The following is a 22,050-nucleotide window of genomic DNA, read 5'->3' on the forward strand; positions in this document are numbered from 1 at the left end:
TTGCCATGAACAATTCCTTGAAGAGCACTACAAATGTAATCTGTGTTTCTCTATTAACTGTAGTGGGTTTTACTTCCTCTGTTACTTTGTGTGTTTGCACCCAGTCATGTATGTGATGAATATACATCAAAATGGTGTATACATAGAAAATGGCAATCAAGACATTTGCTAGAAAACTTTTGGAGCACACTTAAATATAGAAGACTGTGCTGATCCTTTATTTTGCTGCTGAACTGTGACCATTATTTTCCTTTTACTGTAAGTAAAATATGTCTAATGAACAGATTAAGATGAGATGATTTTTCTCTCTCTGACCAGAACTATTCTCTTCATAATGGAACATCTTTTTTTTCCCCCTCCTCCCTCATATCTGTAACAGCTAGCCGATGGCGGAACCTCTTCTCTACATCTGTCTCCTTGGCTTTTCCCTATAGTCCCGTTGCAAGACTCACCCCATATACCAATGGCTTTAACAGTCCCAGCTTCTCTAAAACCTCCAGTAAAGCAATACTAACACCTGAACGAACAGGTAATGCTTATCTTTTTATTGATTTATGGTGCTTACAAAATTGCTTGGTTTAATCTAATCTTCCTGGCATGTAACAGCAATGACTTTTTTGATGATTGTATATAGACTCTCACCTCAGAGGGAGATGTTTTTAAAAAACCCTAAAATGTGGCAATTAACTAGTAGTGTAGGTTATCTTCTGTGTTATGCAGTATGTCATAGGAAAGTGGTGCTACTAAACAGAGCCTATTTCTCAGTAGTGATTTACCTGAAAGCATAGTTGTGACTGTGTCAGGCTAAAGTCTCCAGCTTTGCCTGCCCTTTACTGCTCATTTCTGCCCCACTGTGCCCCTTCCTTCTGTCTACAGAAACATTTGTGCAACTGTGTAATGAAGTAGCAGGGAGCATTTTCCTACAATAAAAACAGGCAACAGAATCATGGCTGTTTTCAAACTGGTATTCTTTAAATAATAAATCCAAGATTATTTTATGTTCACCACTGATTTCCAGGGGACATAGGCATTTAGGAAAAATGTAAACTTTCTGTGAGCTGTAAATTGCAGAGAGTTGCATTTTTCCTTCTCTACAAGTATCAGGAGTCAGCTTGTATCTGTGACTAAACTGTAGTGGCAGCTGAGAAAATAATCTTGGCAAGAGGCATTAAAATTTTATTGCTGGCAGGAGCAGGCATGGTCTAAGGAAGTTAGCTTCAGTGTCACACTGATCTGTGCCCACTGTTCTTTTCAATGTGTGAAATCAGTGCAGAAAGCCCTGTTTTAAGGGATATGGGCACTGTGGGTGAGATACAGCTCCAGACTGAATGCCTGGTGTAGGTGTATGTGTGAGCAAGATATCTGAACTCCCCTATTCAATGGGATGTAGTCTAGTACCTAAATGAAGGTGTCTCATGCTATTTGAGATATCCTCAGGTATCTTGTCTAGCTTCCCACTGCTGCACCAAATAGGCACAGGTGTTACTACCTCTGCAAAGCCCGGAGGACCGTTGTAACTTGCAAATTTAAGAAAAGCAAACACGTTTACTGCTTACAGTCCTTCCAAAGCAAAGTAATCCCCAGCATCTTCTTTTCTGTTGGAGATACTATTAGAGAACAGCTGAATGTAGGATGAATTTTAGGTGGCTGCTTTCAGCAGTGCCAGAGGGTGCAAATACATCTGTGTTATGAGCACAGCTGATGAGCCATAGCCACAGTGCTTCTTGCCTTGCAGGCAGCTGTGGCCCTTTGGTGGTCCAGAGGTTATTAGAAAGGAACTTACTGTTTTATTGGAAGAATTTGTCTTTAAAGTTGGCCAACAACTAGCTCACGCAACTAACTGCAAGTAGAACCCAGACCCCTCTCCAAAAGGTAGCTCTCTGAAGGAGGCAATGCTTTCTCTGGTGCTGCATAATGTTTAGTCTTAATTGTTGTCATTGATTTATCTGATGATTTTAATGAATTAGAAAAACAAAACAAAAAAAACAAACAAAAAACCAAACAAACCAACCCCTCCCCCCAAAAAACAAACCCAGCCTGCAAAACTTAGTTAAATGACTCTGAAATAGAATCTGAGTACTGAGTATGACACACACTTGCTTTGCAGAGCAAAGTAGGGAGAACCAGAGTCCCATAAGAAGTATTCAAATGCAGATGTGTTTAGACTACACTAAGTAATCTGAGATCAGTCAGAACTGTACTGGGTAAATTATTCATTGCTGGGCTATGTGGTGGTATTTTGGAAAAAAGCAGAGGAATTCATGATCCATTACTACACTTACTACATCTCACAAGAATCAAAACACTTCTGCTAACTTAGTGGATTGCAATACGCTTCTGAAAGTTTTTATCTACTATGCAGAAAATATTTTAAGGTACTGTAACATAAAGGGCAGATAGTAGTGAATGAAAGATGGACAGATGCAGTCACAAACTAAAGGTTATGCTTTCTTACATAGGTTACCTTTCTAGGAGTTCACCTTTGAGCCCACAGTCATCAATAGACAGTGAGCTGAGCACCTCAGAGCTGGAGGATGATTCCATCTCCATGGGATACAAGCTGCAGGACCTCACTGATGTTCAGATCATGGCTCGTCTACAGGAGGAGAGTAGGTGCCTTTTGTTAATTTTCCAAAACAGTTTGAGGAAGGTTTCCCAGAACAGGCAAAACTGCTCCAGTCTGGTCTCAGTCAGGTGGATCTTTCGTAAGTGGTTTCACCTCTTGAGTGGCAGGTGGAAAAACTCTTCACCTGTGTAAATAAGGTATGCACATTGCTGGGTTCAGGTTAACAGTACTGGATCGTCCCAACACTTGATACGTATGTTTTACAGAATCCCAACTGGTGTAGCTCCATATCTGTTGAGTACATTTAGATTTAAAAGATTTATAATGTGTTACCACATTAATTAAAATAATTTTATTTCTGGGAAGGAAAGATGCTAAAGCATTTTTCTCACACATATGTTTTATGAGACAGGTAATAATAAGCAGCTCTCATGTATTTCTTCTCCTCTACTTTGTTTTTTGTGTCAGATGAATTTTTAAATTAATTCCCTTTTAAATCCTGAATTGGGGCATTTAAATTTAGCATTTCAGTTTAAGACTAGTTACTATGCACAAATCTGAGCCCAGAAGCTTGTTTGACATAGATTTTAGTTTGGCTTGATAGTAATTTTTGAAAAATGTCTTTATTCATAAAGGCCATTTGACTTAGAAGTCACTCAGACAGTAAGTGCAGTGTCTTTCTCACTTCCTATGAATGCCAAGTAAGACATCAAGGAGGACGCGATGTGCTGAAAAACAAGAGAAATTCAGAGGTGACTGAAGGAAAATACCAAGTAATAAGTGATTAAATAGAATAAAAATAAAATGTTAATTAAAAAGTAGAGCTGTGGTCTGGCTGCAGCAAACCAGACTGAACAAGTTGGAGTGATCACTTGTGAGCACTTGAACTTGCTGAGCATCTGGTGGCACTCATTATGTTCAGCAGAGAAATTAGCAAGTGTGAGGCTTTCCAAGATAGCTGAATTCTCTCTTAGCTGGCAAATGTGTGTGGTTACAGCTGGGAAAATTTCTGATATTATGTTGAAGTTGTAATAGTTTAAAAAAAGTAAAGTGGTGACTATCAAAACCACAAAGGATTGCATTGGTTAAATGCCAGCTGCGCTCATCTCCTTCAGAGCGAAGTGTAAAAAAGACTCCTCTTTGAGCAATCAGGTCATTGGTAAACTGGAAGGAAATACACTATGTTCTTCTCATCTCTGTCAAGTGTAATGGTTGTATCTCATCCTTGTAGCAGCTAGTATAGAGTGTTTGAGCACGTGACAATTGTTGTCCACTTAATCCTGTGGAAAGTGATAGTACTATACATATACACAGGCACACTCTCCTCAATGCCATGGATAGAATCTCCCACTTGAGGGTGGGTGGAAGCGTATTAAGAAGTTTCGATTATGAGGCAAAGACATCTGTCAAAGATGAGGGCTTTTTGTAAATCTAGCGAGGCTGTTATCCACAGCTATTGCCAGAGATACTCAGCTCCTGGAAATGTGATGTGCATCCCTTTTGTCTGGCTGCTGTGGGGGTTTACAAGGGATGTGGATGTTTCCCTCATGCTTGACCTGGAGCTAACATGCTTTTCTGGCGCAGTGCTAATAGTGGGATGGTTTTCATAACCTGGTGTTCTGAGAAGGGGAGCTGGAAGGGATGGTGGTGCCTACCTGTCTAAAAGTCAGACAGGTTACCACTAAGCCTTGTCTTGCTAGCAGGAAGTAATTCTGTTTCAGAGAGGTTGGAGAGCCAGAATCCTTACATGGGTTATAAGTTTAGGAAATGTCATTGTCAGCATTTTCACTGCATGAATATAAAAAATTTAATAGCAATAACTTGGAAACCTAATACACTGAGTGTTAATACCTCTAATTAAAAAATACTCATGTAGTCTTTCTGTTGGCAGAGAAATAGATGCCTCCTGAAGGCAATTCAATTTGCATTGAGAGAGGTATCTAAGACTTCTCACAGGTACTACATTTTGGAGGTGGCTGTATTCTTGCATTTTTATTTTTTGTTAAAAAGGGATCTTGAGGGAAATAATTCAGAATTAGATGCCTGAAAGGTAGACACTGAAAGTTAGATGAGATGAATCGTACCTTAAATCTTCAGCCTGGTGACACAGTCAATCCAATTCTTGCTGTAAAATTATGTCTACTCTTCTGCTTAGTTTTCAAGATCGAAGTGCATGTTAAGAGTTACTTAGCAGAAGATGAATTATCCTCTTCTTGGAATTTGCAGGCCTTAGGCAAGATTATGCTTCGACTTCAGCATCTGTGTCAAGGCACAGTTCCAACGTCAGTCTGCATGCAGGAAAGAAAGGGACATGTGCTGACCAGGAGTATGATCGCTATAGTCTTGAGGATGAGGAAGAGTTTGACCACCTCCCGCCTCCCCAGCCACGGTTGACTCGCTGTTCCCCCTTCCAGAGAGGGATTCCACACTCACAGACTTTCTCCAGTATCCGGGACTGCAGGAGGAGCTCTACCTCCCCACACTTTCCTTCAAATACTTATCAGCAGCCCTACTATTCTCCTCAAGCCCAAACTCCAGAGCAGCAACCAAATAAGATTAATGGAGGTGGGTTGCATGCTTTTCTGAGAAGTGGTCTTTTCTCTGTGCAAAGTGACAGTGTCGTTTTAAAGATCAAGTTGTGTCAACAGAGTGAATTGTGTTTGGTGTTTGACAGCTAGAGCAGCCCCTGAATTGTGACAGTTTAAGCCTGTGCAAAAGATTGAGGTATGTTATTAAGTCATTTGCTACAAAATGTAATCTGTGACCTGACCATAAAAGTTGTTGCTTTAGTCTGTTTTAGAGTGCTACAAGGGTGACCACAAGTGAAGAACAAAATAAAAAGAAAGAAGAGCATCTTTTAGCAGGTTAATAGGCAGTTAGAAGAACAGATTGGGCTTTTGAGCATGGCCTGTTCATGTCCATTGTGAATATAGTAAAATACAAAATAGGGTTTTCAGATTTTCATTCTCTTTCTTATTGCTGACTTTGCTGTTAATGCAATGAATCCACAATGAGTGTTTACAGCAGGAGTCAACACCATGCTCCTGTTCCAGGTCTGGTGGCAAAAACATAGTGGGAGATAATGTCAGTCCCAAACTATCCTGGGCCATTGCTGCTTTTTGCACTGCATTTGATATTTATTCCAGAGTCTCTGGACAATTTGTCTCTTGGTGCTTACTCAAGACTTAAGTTTTGCTCCGTTGTTGCTGTTACCTTCCTTTCATTCCTTATTATGATCACTGTTTTCTTCTTTCTGCTATATCTTACTTTCCCCAAGCTAATTCAAAACAGTCAGTTTTCTGTCAGGGTCTTGTTTGTAACATTACAGGTTACAGCTCATGGTAGGGCAAGAAAACAAATCTTTTGTGCAAAAAAACCCCACAAAGTTGCTATTTATAGAGCACTACAGGTATGCATGCTGCTTTCCTGACAAATATGTCAGGACAGGTTGGTGCCAAAAGCACTTGCATTCAAAGTAAGATGCATATAGTTGACAAGTGGCAGTATGTGAATCAGAGAATCATAGAATGGTTTGGGTTGGAAGGGACCTTCAAAGATCATCTAGTCCAGCCCCCCTGCAATGAATAGGGACATCTTCAACTAATCAGGTTGCCCAGAACCACTTTAAGTCTGGCCCTGAGTGTCTCCAGGGATGGTGCATCCACCACCTCTATGGGCAACCTGTGCCAGTATTCTACCACCCTAATTGTAAAAAAGAAGGCTGACACTAATAGGATAGAGCAACATGGAAGTTTGTTGGTACGGCACATGTGCCATATTAATTTTAACGTTATTTTTCTTGCTGGTGAGGTACAAGAATGGGACAGTGCTGATGGGCTTGCAGAAATGTTCGGGAGATAGAAAGGTTATGGAGCATTTTTGATTCAGGAATGAGGACAGGATCTGGTGCTAATGATCTTTCTACATGGTCCCCAGATACTTTTTCAATGATTTTTTCGTGTTCCATGTCAATGGACGTTAAGCATTGCATTCTGACATGGAAATGTCTCAGAAAGTACTTACAGGGCACTAAAAACCCTAGACTCCTAGTTTGTTAACTAGAAAGCATGTAAAAGGCTACAAATTTTATCACCTGGTTGCATTTTTTCTCAAGAACTTTGAAGTTTTAGATAATATGTTTGATGTTCCCACAAGATGGATTGTCAGGCCCCAGCAGCTTGCCTTTGTTCAGGAGCTGAAAAGCTCCTGGTAAATGCTGTCATAAAGTGGAAGATATGGGCACCTGTAAGTATGTTAAGGTGTGAAATATGTGAAGATATGTTTAAGACCTGTTTGGGGCCACTTGTAGCATAGGCTGTAGGTGTACCTGTTGTTACCTCTTAAACAACATTTCTGCAGCCATAACCTGTAACATGTAGGCTAGCTCTGCTTTCTAAGAAGTTTTATTTCAAGTTCTAGCAAGAATACACTAAGAAAAGCTTTGCATACAGTCTGCCCCCCCCCCCCCCCCCGCCTTATTTAATTATACCCTCTCCCTAAATCAGGCTAAATCAGCTGAATGGTTTTTAACACTAAGTTACATCAGAAAAATTCCATCTGTGAACATTTTAAGGCATTCTGGTTTTCAGAGATTCTGTAATCAGTGGGTCAGAAATAGATCACTTAAGATCCAAGAGATACAGGAGGTAAATAGCTTTTGGCTATCTGTTACAATTAGCTAATGTGACTCCGTCTAGTTCATAGAATCATAGAAAGTTAGGGTTGGAAAGGACCTTGAAATCAAGTTCCATGCCATGGGCATGAGACACATCACACTAAACCATATCAACCAAGGCTCTGTACAACTTGGCCTTGAACACTGCCACGAATGGAAAATTCACAGCTTCCCTGGACAACCCGTTCTAGTGCCTCACCACCCTCACAGTAAAGAACTTCCTCCTTATATCCAATCTAAACTTCCCCTGTTTAAGTTTGAGCCCATTACCCCTTGTCCTGTCACTACAGTCCCTAATGAAGAGTCCCTCACCAGCATCCTTACAGACACTCTTCAGACACTGGAAGGCTGCTATGAGGTCTCTACAGAACCTTCTCTTCTCCAGGTTGAACAGCCCCAACTTTCTCAGCCTGTCTTCATACAGGAGGTGCTCCAGTCCCCTGATCATCCTTGTGGCCCTCCTCTGGACTTGTTCCACAGTTCCATGTCCTTTTTATGTTGAGGACACCAGAACTGCATACGATACTCCAAGTGAGGTCTCAGGAGAGCAGAGTAGAGGGGCAGGATCACCTCCTTCAACCTGCTGGTCATGCTCCTTTTGATACAGCCCAGAATACGGTTGGCTTTCTGGGCTGTGAGTGCACACTGAAGCCGGCTCATGTTCATTTTCTCATCAACCAACACCCCCAAGTCCTTCTCCTCAGGGTTGCTCTGAATCTCTTCTCTGCCCAACCTGTAGCTGTGCCTGGGATTGCTCCGACCCAGGTGTAGGACCTTGTACTTGGCATGGTTAAACTTCATGAGGATGGCATCAGCCCACCTCACAAGTGTGTCAAGGTCCCTCTGAATGGCATTCCTTCCCTCCAGTGTATCAACAGAACCACACAGCTTGGTGTCATCAGCAAACTTGCTGAGGGCACACTCAATCCCACTGTCCATGTCACCAACAAAGATGTTGAACAAGACCGGTCCCAACGCTGATCCCTGACGGACACCACTCCATACTGTTCTCCAGCTGGACGTTGAGCCATTGACCACAACTCTTTGCATGCGACCATCTAGCCAGTTCTTTATCCACCGAGTGGTCCACCTATCAAACTGATGTCTCTCCAATTTAGAGACAAGAATGTTGTGTGGGACAGTGTTGAACGCTTTGCACAAGTCCAGGTAGATGTTATCAACTGCTCCACGCCTGTCCATCACTTCTGTAGCCCCATCATAGAAGGCCACCAAATTGGTCAGACAGGATTTCCCCTTAGTGAAGCCATGCTGGCTGTCACCAAGCACCTTGTTGTTTTTCATGTGCCCTAGCATGCCTTCCAGGAGAATGTGCTCCCAGATTTTGCCAGACACAGAGGTGAGACTGCCTGGTCTGTAATTCCCCGGGTCACCCATTTTCCAGTTCTTGAAAATGTGGGTTATATTTCCCTTTTTCCAGTCACTGGGGGCTTCACCTGACTGCTGTGATTTTCAAATATGATGGCCAGTGGCTTTGCAACTTCATTCACCAGCTCCTTCAGGACCCATGGATGGATTTCATCAGGTCCCATGGACTTGTGCACATTCAGGTTCTTATCGTTCAGGTTCTTAGTGTGTTTTATAATTTTACAAATCTTTCTGTATTTTGGCAGTGGAAAGATTTACATTTATACCTCTCTGCCCTTCCTCTAATTTGAAAAAGTTCATGGTTAGCAACTTAAAATGTTGCTAAATCTATTAATAATCAAGAATAGTTATATTTAGTCATTTTATATAAGAAATACCACCAAATGTTATAAAACCAAGCTGTTTCTTGCTTTGCATTGTCCAAAAATGTACACTTATTTTTTTACTGTGACACAGAAGTGATCTCATCCATTTTAACCTTTTTTTTAAGCATTTTTATTTCTGTTGGTTCACTTTACTCTTTTTTAATAGATATTTATGCCCTTTATTTCTTCTGATTTTCTGAAACAGAAAGTAACAAAACTACCGTGCTGTGAAATCATCCATAGAGTCAAAATGCAGGGTTGACAGGATACTGAAAATGGGATTGATCTTCTTGTGTTCAGACCCACTTACCAGATCCTGAGATAAGCTTGCTCATAAACTTTATCCTAGGTACCCTTTGTTTCATGTGCAATTTAAAGTGTCCATTTTAATAATACCTGAAGATTGGAAAATATGTATTTTGGATAAACTATTTCAGCTAAAGAAGGAGTTTATGATAATGCAGTAAGAAGGGGCAGATGAAAAATACATTCTTTGCTGAGTAGCAGTGCATGCTATTTGGTTAATTTGAATGTATATTTGACATTATCTTTTCAGGTTGATTTTAAAGTTTTTAACTTGTTTGATATTGTCATAAACAGGCCACAGATACAATTCACTTGGAAAATTTTGCTTTTATTTTCCAGAAGTCACTATTTTTGAGTTACTTGATTGCATATACTTCGGCAGGATAACTTTTCTCAGGGAAAATATTATGATCATCATCAGCTGTTCCAACACCCTTGCCTCATTTGGAAAGCTGCTGGGTTTTGTTTGTTTGAGTGGTTTTTTAAGCAAACTCCAGCAGAAATAAAAGAGGAGCATTTCAAGAACAGTAGTCTGGTGTTTAGATACCAGTTCATTATAGACTAACATTGATATGTGTGTTTGGGTAAAGGTCTGTTCTTACTAATTTACAGAGTATTTTTCTGCTCAGAACCTCTCTTGTTCAGTGAGGAATGGAATTCACTGTAGGAAGTTGTTGCAGATTTTATTAAAGGAGGAAAAAAACCTTACTTTGTCACCTTTGAAGTTGTATTGAGAATAGAAATCAGTGGGGAGAAGTCATGGAAGCATAATGGAAAAATCTTTAATTTGCTGTATCTGCAACTATTTTTAACAAGACCCTGGTGTATTTGGGATGTCACAAATGTTATAAACATAATGAATGTAATGCAGATACTCAACTCTGGTCTTCAGCAATGAAGAGATTAATCCCTTAAGGTGAAGTTGTAATTGAGTCTGAAAGTTTGTTAAGGATTTCAGAACAAACTCTGAATAACTACATAATACAAAATAATATTTAAAATAGAAAAGCACAGATTTTTTTCCGTATGTTTTTTTTCCTAACTTATTTGTGCATATGGTATGAATAAGGCACAGTTGAATTTGCAGGGCTTGTGTGAAGGATTTAATTATGTGTAATGAACTGCTAACATAGGTTAATAAGATGATACAGATTTCTGAGACACTAATAATTATGATTCATTGTATCACATTCCTTAATGATCATGCACTTTTGGCAAGGTTTGTGAGTCCTTTTGTGCAAATAAAACATTGACAACACTTGCAGAGAATAACAATGAGTGAATAAATGGATCTGGAGACACTTGGCTGTAGTGTCAGCTTAAGCCCTCCTTGCAAGGAGAGCCTCACTGGATGAGGTGTTTTGGCAGAGAGAAGATGTTAGCTATCAAGAACTGCTACAGAATCCCAGCCTGGCAACCCACCAAAAGAGTACCTTTTCTGGGGCAGCTTTGCTCTGAGGGTGAGGTCTGTTTGTGTGCTATATGGACATTAATCTTTGGCCAGTGATAGTATTAGGTCAGAGAAGGAAAAAAATAGAAACAGTGAAATGAGGGCAGCCACTAGCAGTGCTGGGACCAGAAGAGAGAAGCAGGTGATGCCTGTTCTGGTGGCCTGCCAGAAAGAAGCTGGGCCATGGATCCCAGACTGACTTCAGAGAAGAAACAGCACGGGGGGAAGAACTTGCTGGAAAAAAATCAGAACTGAAGCATCTGAGCATAAAAGGCAAACTGCTGTCTTTCCTGTAATTCTGTGGAATGCGTGACAAAATAAAGGACACTTTTGTCCACTTTTTGACCCGTTTCTCACCAGTGGTGGATATGATCTGTGCTTTTGGATACACATTTTCAGGAAAGGGCAGAAGATCTTGTATTTCACAATTCCCTGTTTTTCCTGTGCTGTAGTCAACAGGCAATTCAGCATGGATGCCACATAGGGGAGAAAGCGTAAACATGCTGTAGGTGATTTTTGGTGTATCAATCTGCTGCACATATGTGAAAAAGGGGCAATGTGTGCCACCAGCACTCATGAAGTGACAAGCATGTGTGTGTATGCATGAACTATTCTGAGAAGGTGGTAATAAACAGTTCCTGGTTAACTCCCTTGTGTGAATTTGCATTTTCTTCAAACTTTAAAATGCATCAATACTACAGTGTCTGTAGGTCATGCTGTTACATCTCAAAGAAGCCTGGGAAAGGTGAAGATTATCTGTGATGTTTTATATGGCTGCATCGTACTTAAACATCATACTCTGGCCTAGATTATCATTGAGACTCAGTAGTGGGTCACAATAACTGTGGATGCTGTAGAAGTTACAGGTTCTTTGGAGTTCCTTGCTAGTGTTAATATCAACAACTTCCAAACAGAACAAACTGTAAACAACTGATATTTTTAGGCTTGTCACTGAACCAGATTAGTGCAGAAGAGGTAGCAGAAACTGTAGCAAATTTCAGCATTCATCATAAACAGGACAATTTGGGCAAATTACTTCTTACCTGAGAATACATCTCTGTTCTTTCATTTTTCCTCTCTGTTAATTTTCTTATCAATCATAGGAGAACAGAATGCTCTAGAAAGGGAAGGTTTGCTACTAGCAGCTTGGAAAAACACTTTTGTTTTCTTCTCATATATTTCCAGTAAGTTTGTTTCGAGTTGTGTCTTGGCGGCCTGAAATAATGTTAAAATCTCATAACTCGCACCTTCTGCTCAAGCTCACAAAAGCCAGCATTCCATTTACAAACAAAGTATCTGTAAGACTCTTTTCACTGTTCTTAAGAGGGGAACAGGTGACAGAGACTTCAAGAAACATAAAAGAGGATGCATCATCCAAGGAGATGAAAGCTGCAGAATGTCATCAAGACAAACATTTCTGGGTTTTCCCCAAACACAGAACTGACCTGCTATTTTCATTGCTTTTCAGGGCCATTTATCTCAGCAGACACAAGGACCCATCAAAGAAGTAAACACAGATGCTTGATGGATGAGAACTTGCAGGTGCAGCAGGAACCTGCTGCCTGAGGACTGAATGAATCAGCAGCAGAGCAGACTGCTGCAAAGAGAAGGGACTAATGAACAGGAGGCAAAGGACGTGGATGTCCATGACATGGACGAAATCCAAGCTACCTCTGTACCTATTCTTATTGCTATTGTAGCTGCAGCCACTGGACAGTTCAAGGCACAGATCATGCCTGTGTTGGCTGATACAGTTCCTGACTGGAAAAGCATGTAGAGTCTAAGGAATTCTGCTTATATGACATGACACATGAATAGTATTAGAAAAACTATTTTACGCAGCACCATCTTCCTTGCCACCATCCTGCTACTCAGACCTTTTCTGCCATGTGCTGTAATGTTGACCGAGGATTTTAGAACCTAGGATTTTAGAGTAGGCTAGGCTCAAACTAACAGTAGCTGTGGACATCCCATATTCATGATTTTTCTGCCATGCTGGGCCAAGGATTGCATCATAGGAAGACAGTTCCTTTCTAGTTTGCAAAATCATGATTATTTCAGGAAATAGTTACATAGTAGCTGTATGATGCTATTATTTTCATCCCCAGGACAGTTTTGGAAGCCTGATAACTCTTTTATTATTATTATATGAGTGAGATTAATACTCACCACCTGACTGAACCACAGTGATAATTCCTTTGCTAATGTTTATTGCTGTACCACTGACAGTTTCAGCCTGCCATCATTAGTGATGAATGACTGAAGCACAACAGCCCTAACTCTTTGATGAAGGATTACCCTTAAGCTGGTACTTTATTAGGATTTGGTTGTATTGTAGTTTCCAGGAACTAAAACCTTGCATCTCCTTTTGCTGCATTGAACCCCACCCTATCTTACCTCCCATATCTACTGTTTGATTTAAAAAATATTAAAATGTAGTATATTTAATTAATGGGAATGTTTAAACTATTTCCTAGACAGCAATGTTTTTCTACGTTTGACTGCCTGTGGTAACTGAAAGTCAACCTTAGGTGAGGTGGAAGAGAAGATCATCACAGGACTAGTGTGTGTGGTACAGTGTCCAGGGCAGACAGGCACTAGTAATTGGGACCTCGGACATGAATATTAGAAATGCTGGACCTTTGAAGTACAAGGATGTTTTTGACTATTTGCAGGATTTTGTATCATTCTTATCATGAGGACCAGTCATAAAAATCAGCTGGGGTTGTAGCCTTGCTGTGACTGTTTGCTGGAGTTACATAGGCATCACAGATATTAAAGTTACTGTTAGTGGCTATTAATACCTTGTATAGCTAGATCCATACTGTCAATTCTTATTAGTCATCAGTTGTTAGCAGCTTTAAGGATTAGAGGAGTTCATGCTGGTGCTTAAATAGGTTATATATGTATGTGGACTGATGAACAGAGATTTATAAGTCAGTTTGTTATTTCTATGGACTCAACTTGCCCTGTGTGAGCTACGGGGTCAGCCCAGAACAGCAGTTCCAAGCCATGTGATGTGTCTTTCCTGCGCAAAAATCCAAACCATCAATATTGAAATGCCCTGCTTGCCACTGGAGAGAGCCATCATAGCTGCCTGTTATAAGACAAGTATGCCCCTGCTTTCTGTTGTAGTGGAAGAACTGGAGGCAGACATCTGCCAGGCACTGGAACCTGTGGCATGGGCAGGAGCTGGTGGCCTCCACGCTGACCATGATATCATGATACATAAGAAACATAGCCACCTCTGAGGGGCACAGCACTGGTGCTCGTGAACCTGGCCAAGAGGCCAGCATTAGTTGTGGTGTCAACTGCAGTTTAACAAATTGCGTATTATTTCCCCACATTGGTCCTTTACTGAAGTCTGTCACGTCACAGGAGGCAACTCATATCAGGTCATTCAGTGTGTGCCCTTCTGCCCCCACCACTCTCCTCTGATTGCACAGAATAGAGTCATCCTTTGGCCCTGTGGAAGAAGAGACCAAAAGAGCTTCATCTTGGATTATCTAATGCTGTTGTGTTTGGGAAGTCTTCTTAATGTATCAGACTTAGTTTTGGCTTCTCTCTCCAAATCAGCTAGCATGAGTGAAGGTGCAGACATCTTCTAACTTCTTAGGTACTTGCCTTAGCTGTTGAACCTGACCCAGAAGCATTTGAGGCATCTGCAGCTTTCTTCCTGTGGAAGATCCTTACAGGCCTGTTGTGAAAAAGCCCACCAAATCAGGCACCACAAGTGGGGTAGGAGGGAGAACCACCAGATGTGGAAATCCTGATGTCAACCAAGGACTCAAATCAACTGAAAAGCATCAAGACTCAGCAGGTTTTGTGCATGGCCATCTACAGAAACTTAACATGCTAATAAGGTTAGGTACTGAGTGGAATTTTTTAGCATCTTGTTGACACCTGAAAGCAAGACTTCGGTCACTTTGGATAGACTCATCTCACCTGTCTTTAGACATACATCCACAGCATAGATGCATCTGACTTTCACTGCAGCCTTATTTTGTATTCACTGCAATGAAACAGGCACGTTCAGGGCATAACTCATCTGACCTACTTTGCACATTTATGTGAAACTCTTCCTATTATGACACTTCAGTGTTTAAATCCTTGTGATTCCAAAAATGTACTGTATATTGATGTCTTTAGAATTATTTGTGAATAATCTTGCTGTTACAGTAGTCAGTAGGGTTCAGTTAGTAGGCTGTCAATAATGAATTCATATTCTTTCTGAAGAGCAAAAATTTTCTTTGTGTTGAATTAATTCGTTCTAATTTTTATTTTATGCCGAAATTATTCAGAGGTTGCTTCTGTTTGTTGGAAATTCTGACATGACCATGAACGTTGTCTTCTTTTGCTTCAGATAAACTTCGAAGAAGCATGCCTAACCTTGCTCGGATGCCAAGTACCCCCACTGTTAACGGCAGTGCTGGCTTTGCTAGTTCTCCAGTCACTGTGAGGAACAGTCAGAGCTTTGACTCCAATTTGCATGGAGCGAGTAATGGAATTTCAAGGTTGCAGTCATGTAGTAAGTACCTGTGTTCTTTGGCTGCACGCAAGGAATTGACAGAATGGTAAAATATATGTCCCAGTCACTGATCCTCTGCTTTATGAAAAGTTAAAATCAGATTGTGTTCCTTTTGCACCAGATTTTAATATAACTTGGGATTTTTAAAGTTTCTGTTTTGGAAAGTGGATTCTGCCAGTCTTGCTATGCAGTATTCAGACGTTCATCACCTCCTTTTTTTAAATTTCTTTTCCCATTCCTTTTGTGGCAACTATAAAACTAAAATTATAATACCAGTAAGTAGTAGTAGTAGTGCAGAAGCACTGTAATGCAATTAGTTCCTATAAACTTATATTTTTAGTTTTGATACTAGAATTGAAAACTGCTTTTCTTGGTAATTTATGCAATGCTGGGTTTACAGTACACTGTGTAAATACTGTCTTAAAATACATTACCTCTGTCCTGCTGAAGTGTAACCACTTCTAAGCAAGCATGATAAACAGAGGGTTATGTCCTCAAGTGTAATATACTTGTTGAGTGGGGGAATTAAAATTACTCTGTAGTACGTTCAGTTTAGGTGGCTTCTTGATGGGGGGATAAAGAGAGAATTGATCTAGTGGATGTTAAAATTATTAATGTAGAACGTGTCTTTAAATAATTTGCTGAGAGTTGAAAAAGGATTGGCCTGTATGTGCTGTGTTAGTTTTATGTGCTTCAGGCTTTTGACAGTTTGCTTTTGATATGTGGCCTCTGAAACAGATGCATGTCTGGTTGTACACCAGAGGGCAGGATTGTGTAGAAAATCTATATATAAAGCTTCTGGAGCCCGTAGCATTGATTTAAAATGATAGTTTGCATAACGTTTGCCTTGGAATATGCTGTTATATTCAAGATCTTTTTATAGCCTTTTGGTTGTTTTTATACATAAAGCTGAAACTTCTGTGATGTTTATAATGCTTTATGCGACATTCCTTAAACAAGATACAGTTATGGTCGGCAAACTTATGAAAATCTAGATGGTCTAACTAATTAAATTATATGTTTAGCAGTTTCTCCTACTTAAAGCTCTATTTGTAAAGGTGTAATTAGTGTGCTTGTAATAGCTAATAAAACCTTTTTGAGGGGAGAAAGAAGGGGGGGGCTTCAGGAGGGGGATGGGACAGGGTATTTTAGTTCACTGCAGTGTTACTAGACACAGTATTGAATACAAGGATTTTCAGCAGTTTCTAATTAGTAAATAAATTGATAATGATGTGATACATAATGATACATATAATGATTTATCCTTATTCATATCTCTCTTAGAAATGAGTAATACTACCTAGCACCATCTGTTGCATATTGACCTTGCTCCTTCCCTTTCTACCACTCTTTACAGTTCCATCACCAGGACAGCTTCAACACAGAGTTCACAGTGTGGGACATTTTCCAGTGTCTGCCAGACAGCCTCTCAAAGCTACTGCATATGTAAGCCCAACCATACAAGGTAGTAGCAGTAGTAGCAGCAGCATTCCAGTGTCCAATAACCTGCAGTTATATTCTAACACTGGGATCCCAATGCCAAACAAGACTGCCAGTCAAGGGATTGCAGGGCGCAGTGCTCTTCCAAGACCATCACTGGCCATCAATGGGAGTGGCATCCCCAGAAGTAAAATTGCACAGCCAGTACGAAGGTAAGAGTTAAATAGGCCTCCTTCCATATGTGGATGGCTTGGCTTAGATTGTGTTTGGTTTTTTTTGTTTGGTTGGTTGACTTGGTTTTGGTTTGGTTTTTTTGGGGGGCTGTAAACCAGAAGATTTTCTAGCTCCTGGTGCTGCGTCACTGAATGGGTAAAGATTTCTTTCCAGAAACAGTGAACAGTTTTTGCTGGTAGTTACTAGTAAACTATGATAATTGATAGGATATAATCACATAGAAGTAAGAATGATTTGCTACCTGTCAGTAAGAAATAAAAACAAAGCATCCCTGTTGTTGTGAATGGCAGTAGACTGCAAAAATACAGCTTGTGACATTACGGCATTGTGAGGAAGAAACTGTCTTGAATAATACAGTCTTGGGTTGAACTAGCATCTCTTCAACTCCATCTGGTAGACAATAGACAAACAGGGAATCCTGGAATATCACATACTTGGCAATGAGCTATGCTGTTAAGCAAATATATTTTTGCATTTTTTCCAAGAGAATTTAATTTTCAAATGATTTTATTTTTTTAGGGTGAGTATTAAAATAAACTTGAATAAAGAGAACAGAACATAGAGCTTGAGTAAATACTCTTAGCTATATATGTTCTGTAATTAATAGGTGATGAAGTTTCTCAAAGAGAAATGTCTATCAATTTGCATCAACTCTTCCAACTACTTCTTCCCATCAGATGCATCCCTCCTCATGTGAGGGCCTGCTGTATGACCACCTGGTTTTCTCTTTGATGAATTGTCGCTGTTTAGATCTCACCATTTTTATACTTCTCATTAGATACTAGCCAAATCCAGAGTAACTTAAATTGCTCACATTCTCACTTTGGTTGAGTTACTTGGGAATTACACTGATGTGACTGACAACAGATTTTGACCAACTGTGGTGAAACTTTCATAAAGAGCCATTAGGTTTCTTCTTTGATGAAGCCTATACCATAAGATTTCTATTATAACCTCCTTTGCTCTCTGCTGGAGCTCTGTCTGTTAGAACTCTTTATAGTGGGTGGTTCTCTTAGCATATTTTTTTAGCTTTCCCCCACTTCATAGTCTTCTGCAGAGCTCTTAAATCTTTCATAGCAACATGTGAGAAAGATACTTCCTAGGCCATGAAGACCAGTCCTTTCTGTTTTGTAACTTTGCATCCAACAGACAATATTAAAGAAAAACAAAGTTGAGATTTCAGTGGGAGGGTGAGACACCTCACTCTCAACACTGGTTTTATTAGAAGCTGGTTCAAATCAGTAACGAAACTATTTATAGTCCAGAGAGTTAGGGCTCCTGTCCGTACCTTCAAATGCACCTTAGCAGGATCCTATGTTGCCACAGAGCCAGACCAGTGGTCATTGATGATGGATGGTCTTGGCACTGTAGGAACGACAGGTTTATACATCTCTAAAAGCACAGGCACATTGGAGCTCTTTAAGACCCTGGATTAATTTTATTTATGCATGTGAAAAAATAAGGGCAGTTTCAGTTCATGTGGAATTTTCTTGGAAGCAATTCAGCCATCAGAAGCAGATTTTCTCTCTGTTGATTTTTGTCACCATGGTTATTCCAAGGAATGATATTTCATGTTATCAGTCAAGAGTCTAGACTGAAAAATTAAACTGTTTCTGTTCATTACTTGATTGAAAGTGGAACAGGTCTTTTTTTAAATAAATCAGATGTTCAGGGAAGTACACATTGAGAGCAGAGGTGTGTCTTCATACCTATGGCCAGGCTGTTAGGTAGCCAAATTATTGGTATTTAAGCTATTTAAAATAGGTTGTTAGACACTTTATATAGGACCTGCATTAGGGAACTTCAGTAAATACTGCATAGGATCAAACACAGGATAAGGGAGTGCTTTAGATAATTTGTAAAATATATTATAATAGACAAGATAACAACTTGGCTAAATATTAACCACTTTTCTCCTTGCTGTTTGAGATTCATGCATCCACAAGCAGTGTAAAAAAGTTGTAACCGTACAGTCCATCTTTTCTTGGCCTTACAAGTGAGGCAGCACATTTTTTGTTGTTCCTATTGAATGGATCCAGATAATCCCTCAGCCCTCTCCAGCTCTATGCTTGGGCCTTCTTGCAGACCCCTGCCTTCAAGCCCTCCATTTTCTATCCTTATATGAGGCAGCATGGTAAGGTGTACTGGGAGACGAGCAGGATAGCTAGGCTGCTTTACAGTAACCAACCAAGAGAATTATTGATGGTGACCAGGGTCAGCCAACAGTCCCAGTCTCCAGACAGGTTTACAGTGATGAGGCAGGTTGCAGCTAAAGCCAAGAAGTCAGTCAGCAGCTGTGTCTGGATCAACCCAGGTACCAGGCGCAAGCATGGTAGCAGTGTAAATTCAGCTCTTGAGCCAAGGTGGAAGGCTTGCTTGTTCCTGCTGCCTTGTGCTGGAGCCAGTCACTGCAATCCAGCTGGTGATGGAAAAGTAGAAAGGGACTACAGACCCTCAAAACCTGTTATCTCAAACCACAGGGCATTATACTGACAGCCTGTGCCTGTTTGAGATGGTTTTCAATGCTGGCACATGTTCTTGTTCACTGCCCAGGATATATAGTGGCATTCTTAGTTATTTTCAACTTAGTTAATTATTCTTTACTTAAGCCCTCTCACAGAAAAAGTGTGAGAACAAGGCTTGAGACCTGGCTTTATAAGAAACAGTTTCATGGAATTGAGATGCTTTCTTTTCAGCAAATTCTGGTGAAATAAAAATAAGTTTGCAGCAAATTAGAGATAACCTTCCCCATCAGCAGTGTGTTGGCAGTCACATAGACTCAGATGGTTGGTTTTCCTTTTTTTAATCTTACTTGAAAGGTTTAAAAGGTACAGCTAACACTGTAGTTACCTGGAGAGTTTGGAATGTGGTCAGGAAACTTTTTATAATAAGAATAAGCACTCTCTGATTAGTGAGAGAGGCAGCTTGGTTGTGAGGGTGGGGGCCTGGAGCATGGTGAGTTCCAGGTTGGAGTGGTGGTGCTGGGAATGGCGGCTCTCAGACTTCAGCAGTGGGGTAGAAACATTGTCATGGGTCTTGGATAAAAAGGTCTGGAGCAAGATTTGGTAGAGTTATTCAACCATGAAGATATTCCTGTTAGATCTTTGCTGACCATAGTGACAAAAAAAGGTTTTTATCATCTTTAGCCCTGAAAACACAAATCTTCCCATTTAGAAAGGTCTCTTCATCATGACAATTATTCACCAAATTCCTTTTTACAGAGCTTTTAGTCTGTTAAGACCAGGAACAGTAATGGGGTCTCTTCATCATGACAATTATTCACCAAATTCCTTTTTACAGAGCTTTTAGTCTGTTAAGACCAGGAATAGTAATGGGGTCTCATTGGAAGTGGCCTTAATTTCACTGTAGATCTCTATATTTACATTAGTGTGAAGCCAGAAATGAACCAAAGTCCTTAAGTAAGCCATAAAGCCAGTGTCACTGGAGAAGTAAATGATGTTTCTTACCTTGATCTTTCACATGAAATATGACTTCCTTTGCCTTTTTCTGTCATTTGGTTAATACAGTTTTCTTCAGCCTCCAAAACCACTTTCATCACTCAGCACGATGCGGGATGGGAACTGGAGAGACGGCTGCTATTGAAGGATACCCATCAACAGTGGAAAATAATGTGGATTTCATTACCCAGCTGGCTGGGTAACAATGGTTTGGGAAAGGAGAGTCATGCAGTATTATTTCCCCTGGGATTTTGATAGGTAACCATCCATAATGCAATGTCATTTTTAAAAAATGAACATCTTACCGAGTACTAAATATTGCACTTAATCAGTTACCTGAATAGCTGCATTGTTACCACACTAACAATGACAGTGTTGGCATTTGGAACTGAAGAAAGTTCCAGAATATTTCCTTGGAAAGAACTAGGAGATAATGCTTTTGGGCAGCTTTGCCATCCTGAAATTTTAAGTTAATTTATTTAGTGTAAAGTCATCATGCATTTTATTTTTAATTTGGGGGGACTTATGTATGTGCTTGAATTTTTTTCTAGTGTTTCCAGTACAGTTTATTTTGTATACTTAAGTTCATTTAAACTTGCCTGAACCTTGAACAACAGAGAGATAATTTAACTTTTCTGTGCCATAAATAATATTTTTGGGGTAATGTACTTTTTTAGCGCTAGGAGCATATCTTACAAAGTGGTACCATTGGCAATACAAAGCAGTATATTTATGTTTCAGAAGCACAAAAAAAGTAGCATTCACTGGAAATTTCCATCCAGCTGGGTCAGCATGGTTTTGTTGGTCTTTCACCATTTGTTCAATTGTCATAGTGTTTTGTGTTTAAAACGGCAGCAAAAGTCACATTGCACTTACAAAGTGGTCTCTAAAACTACAGTTGATTTTCAGTACTTTATTACAAAAGAATTAAATTGTAATGTTTTATTAACAGTTGCTTATGGAAAATGAGTTTTAATGCAAATAAATTTTTTTATAGACCTTTTACAAAATCCAATTGCACTAATCAATGCTTTCTTATAATGGCATATGACTTAATATTTGATTACAACTGTGTATACTGCTGTTTTGGAATGTTTCAGAAATAAAGAATCTATTTCAGCAATAATGCAGCCCTTGAGTGTGCAGTGTAAACATTGTCAGAATTTAGCAACTGACATCTACTTAGCTCCTAAAGTTTTTATTACTTAGTATTTGTAAAGGTTATGCTGGATTTTTGCAAATAGCAACTAAGTTCAGCTGAAAACTTCTGTGTCTTTTTAATTGTGTTACGAAGCCGTAGTATGCATCAAACACATATGTATTATTTTTTAGTCAATCTTGCTATGATCCTAAGATTTTTTTTCAGTTCAGTGTTCAAGTTCTGCAAGTGCAAATGTGACTTACAGTGGGAAACAGACTGTGTACCAAGTAAGTCTTTCACTGTGGCTCTGAGTTCCTCTCAGTTTTGTTCTGAATTTGCTCGAGGACCTGCTTGTCTTAAATGGTTAAGCTAAAGAAAAACGGAGAAGCATTTAGTGGTGAGTAAAAACTTTATTACACTGAGAAGTGGTTGTATAGTGCAGCAGTATCCCTGCACAGCATGATATTGTTTACCAGAGGTAAATGATTTTTCACATTAGTT

At 39.8% G+C, this 22,050-nt stretch overlaps 1 protein-coding gene across 4 annotated transcripts in view; it reads left to right on the forward strand.

The window, feature by feature from the left end:
- Positions 1 to 21,534, forward strand: part of SLAIN1 (SLAIN motif family member 1) — a 49,373-nt gene extending 27,839 nt beyond the window's left edge. For 3 of the 4 annotated variants that reach the window (XM_034074479.1, XM_034074482.1, XM_034074481.1), the window contains exons 3-8: positions 380 to 529; positions 2,460 to 2,609; positions 4,793 to 5,131; positions 15,112 to 15,276; positions 16,634 to 16,928; positions 20,478 to 21,534. In XM_034074479.1, coding sequence (XP_033930370.1) covers positions 380 to 529; positions 2,460 to 2,609; positions 4,793 to 5,131; positions 15,112 to 15,276; positions 16,634 to 16,928; positions 20,478 to 20,553 — 1,175 coding nt within the window. In that variant the 3' untranslated portion in view covers positions 20,554 to 21,534. The remainder of the gene's footprint in view (positions 1 to 379; positions 530 to 2,459; positions 2,610 to 4,792; positions 5,132 to 15,111; positions 15,277 to 16,633; positions 16,929 to 20,477) is intronic. The other variant, XM_034074480.1, reaches the window with a different exon arrangement.
- The last annotated feature ends 516 nt before the right edge of the window (positions 21,535 to 22,050 follow it).

This window comes from Melopsittacus undulatus, chromosome 2 (assembly GCF_012275295.1).
Source record: "Melopsittacus undulatus isolate bMelUnd1 chromosome 2, bMelUnd1.mat.Z, whole genome shotgun sequence".
Classification (NCBI taxonomy): Eukaryota; Metazoa; Chordata; class Aves; order Psittaciformes; family Psittaculidae; genus Melopsittacus; species Melopsittacus undulatus.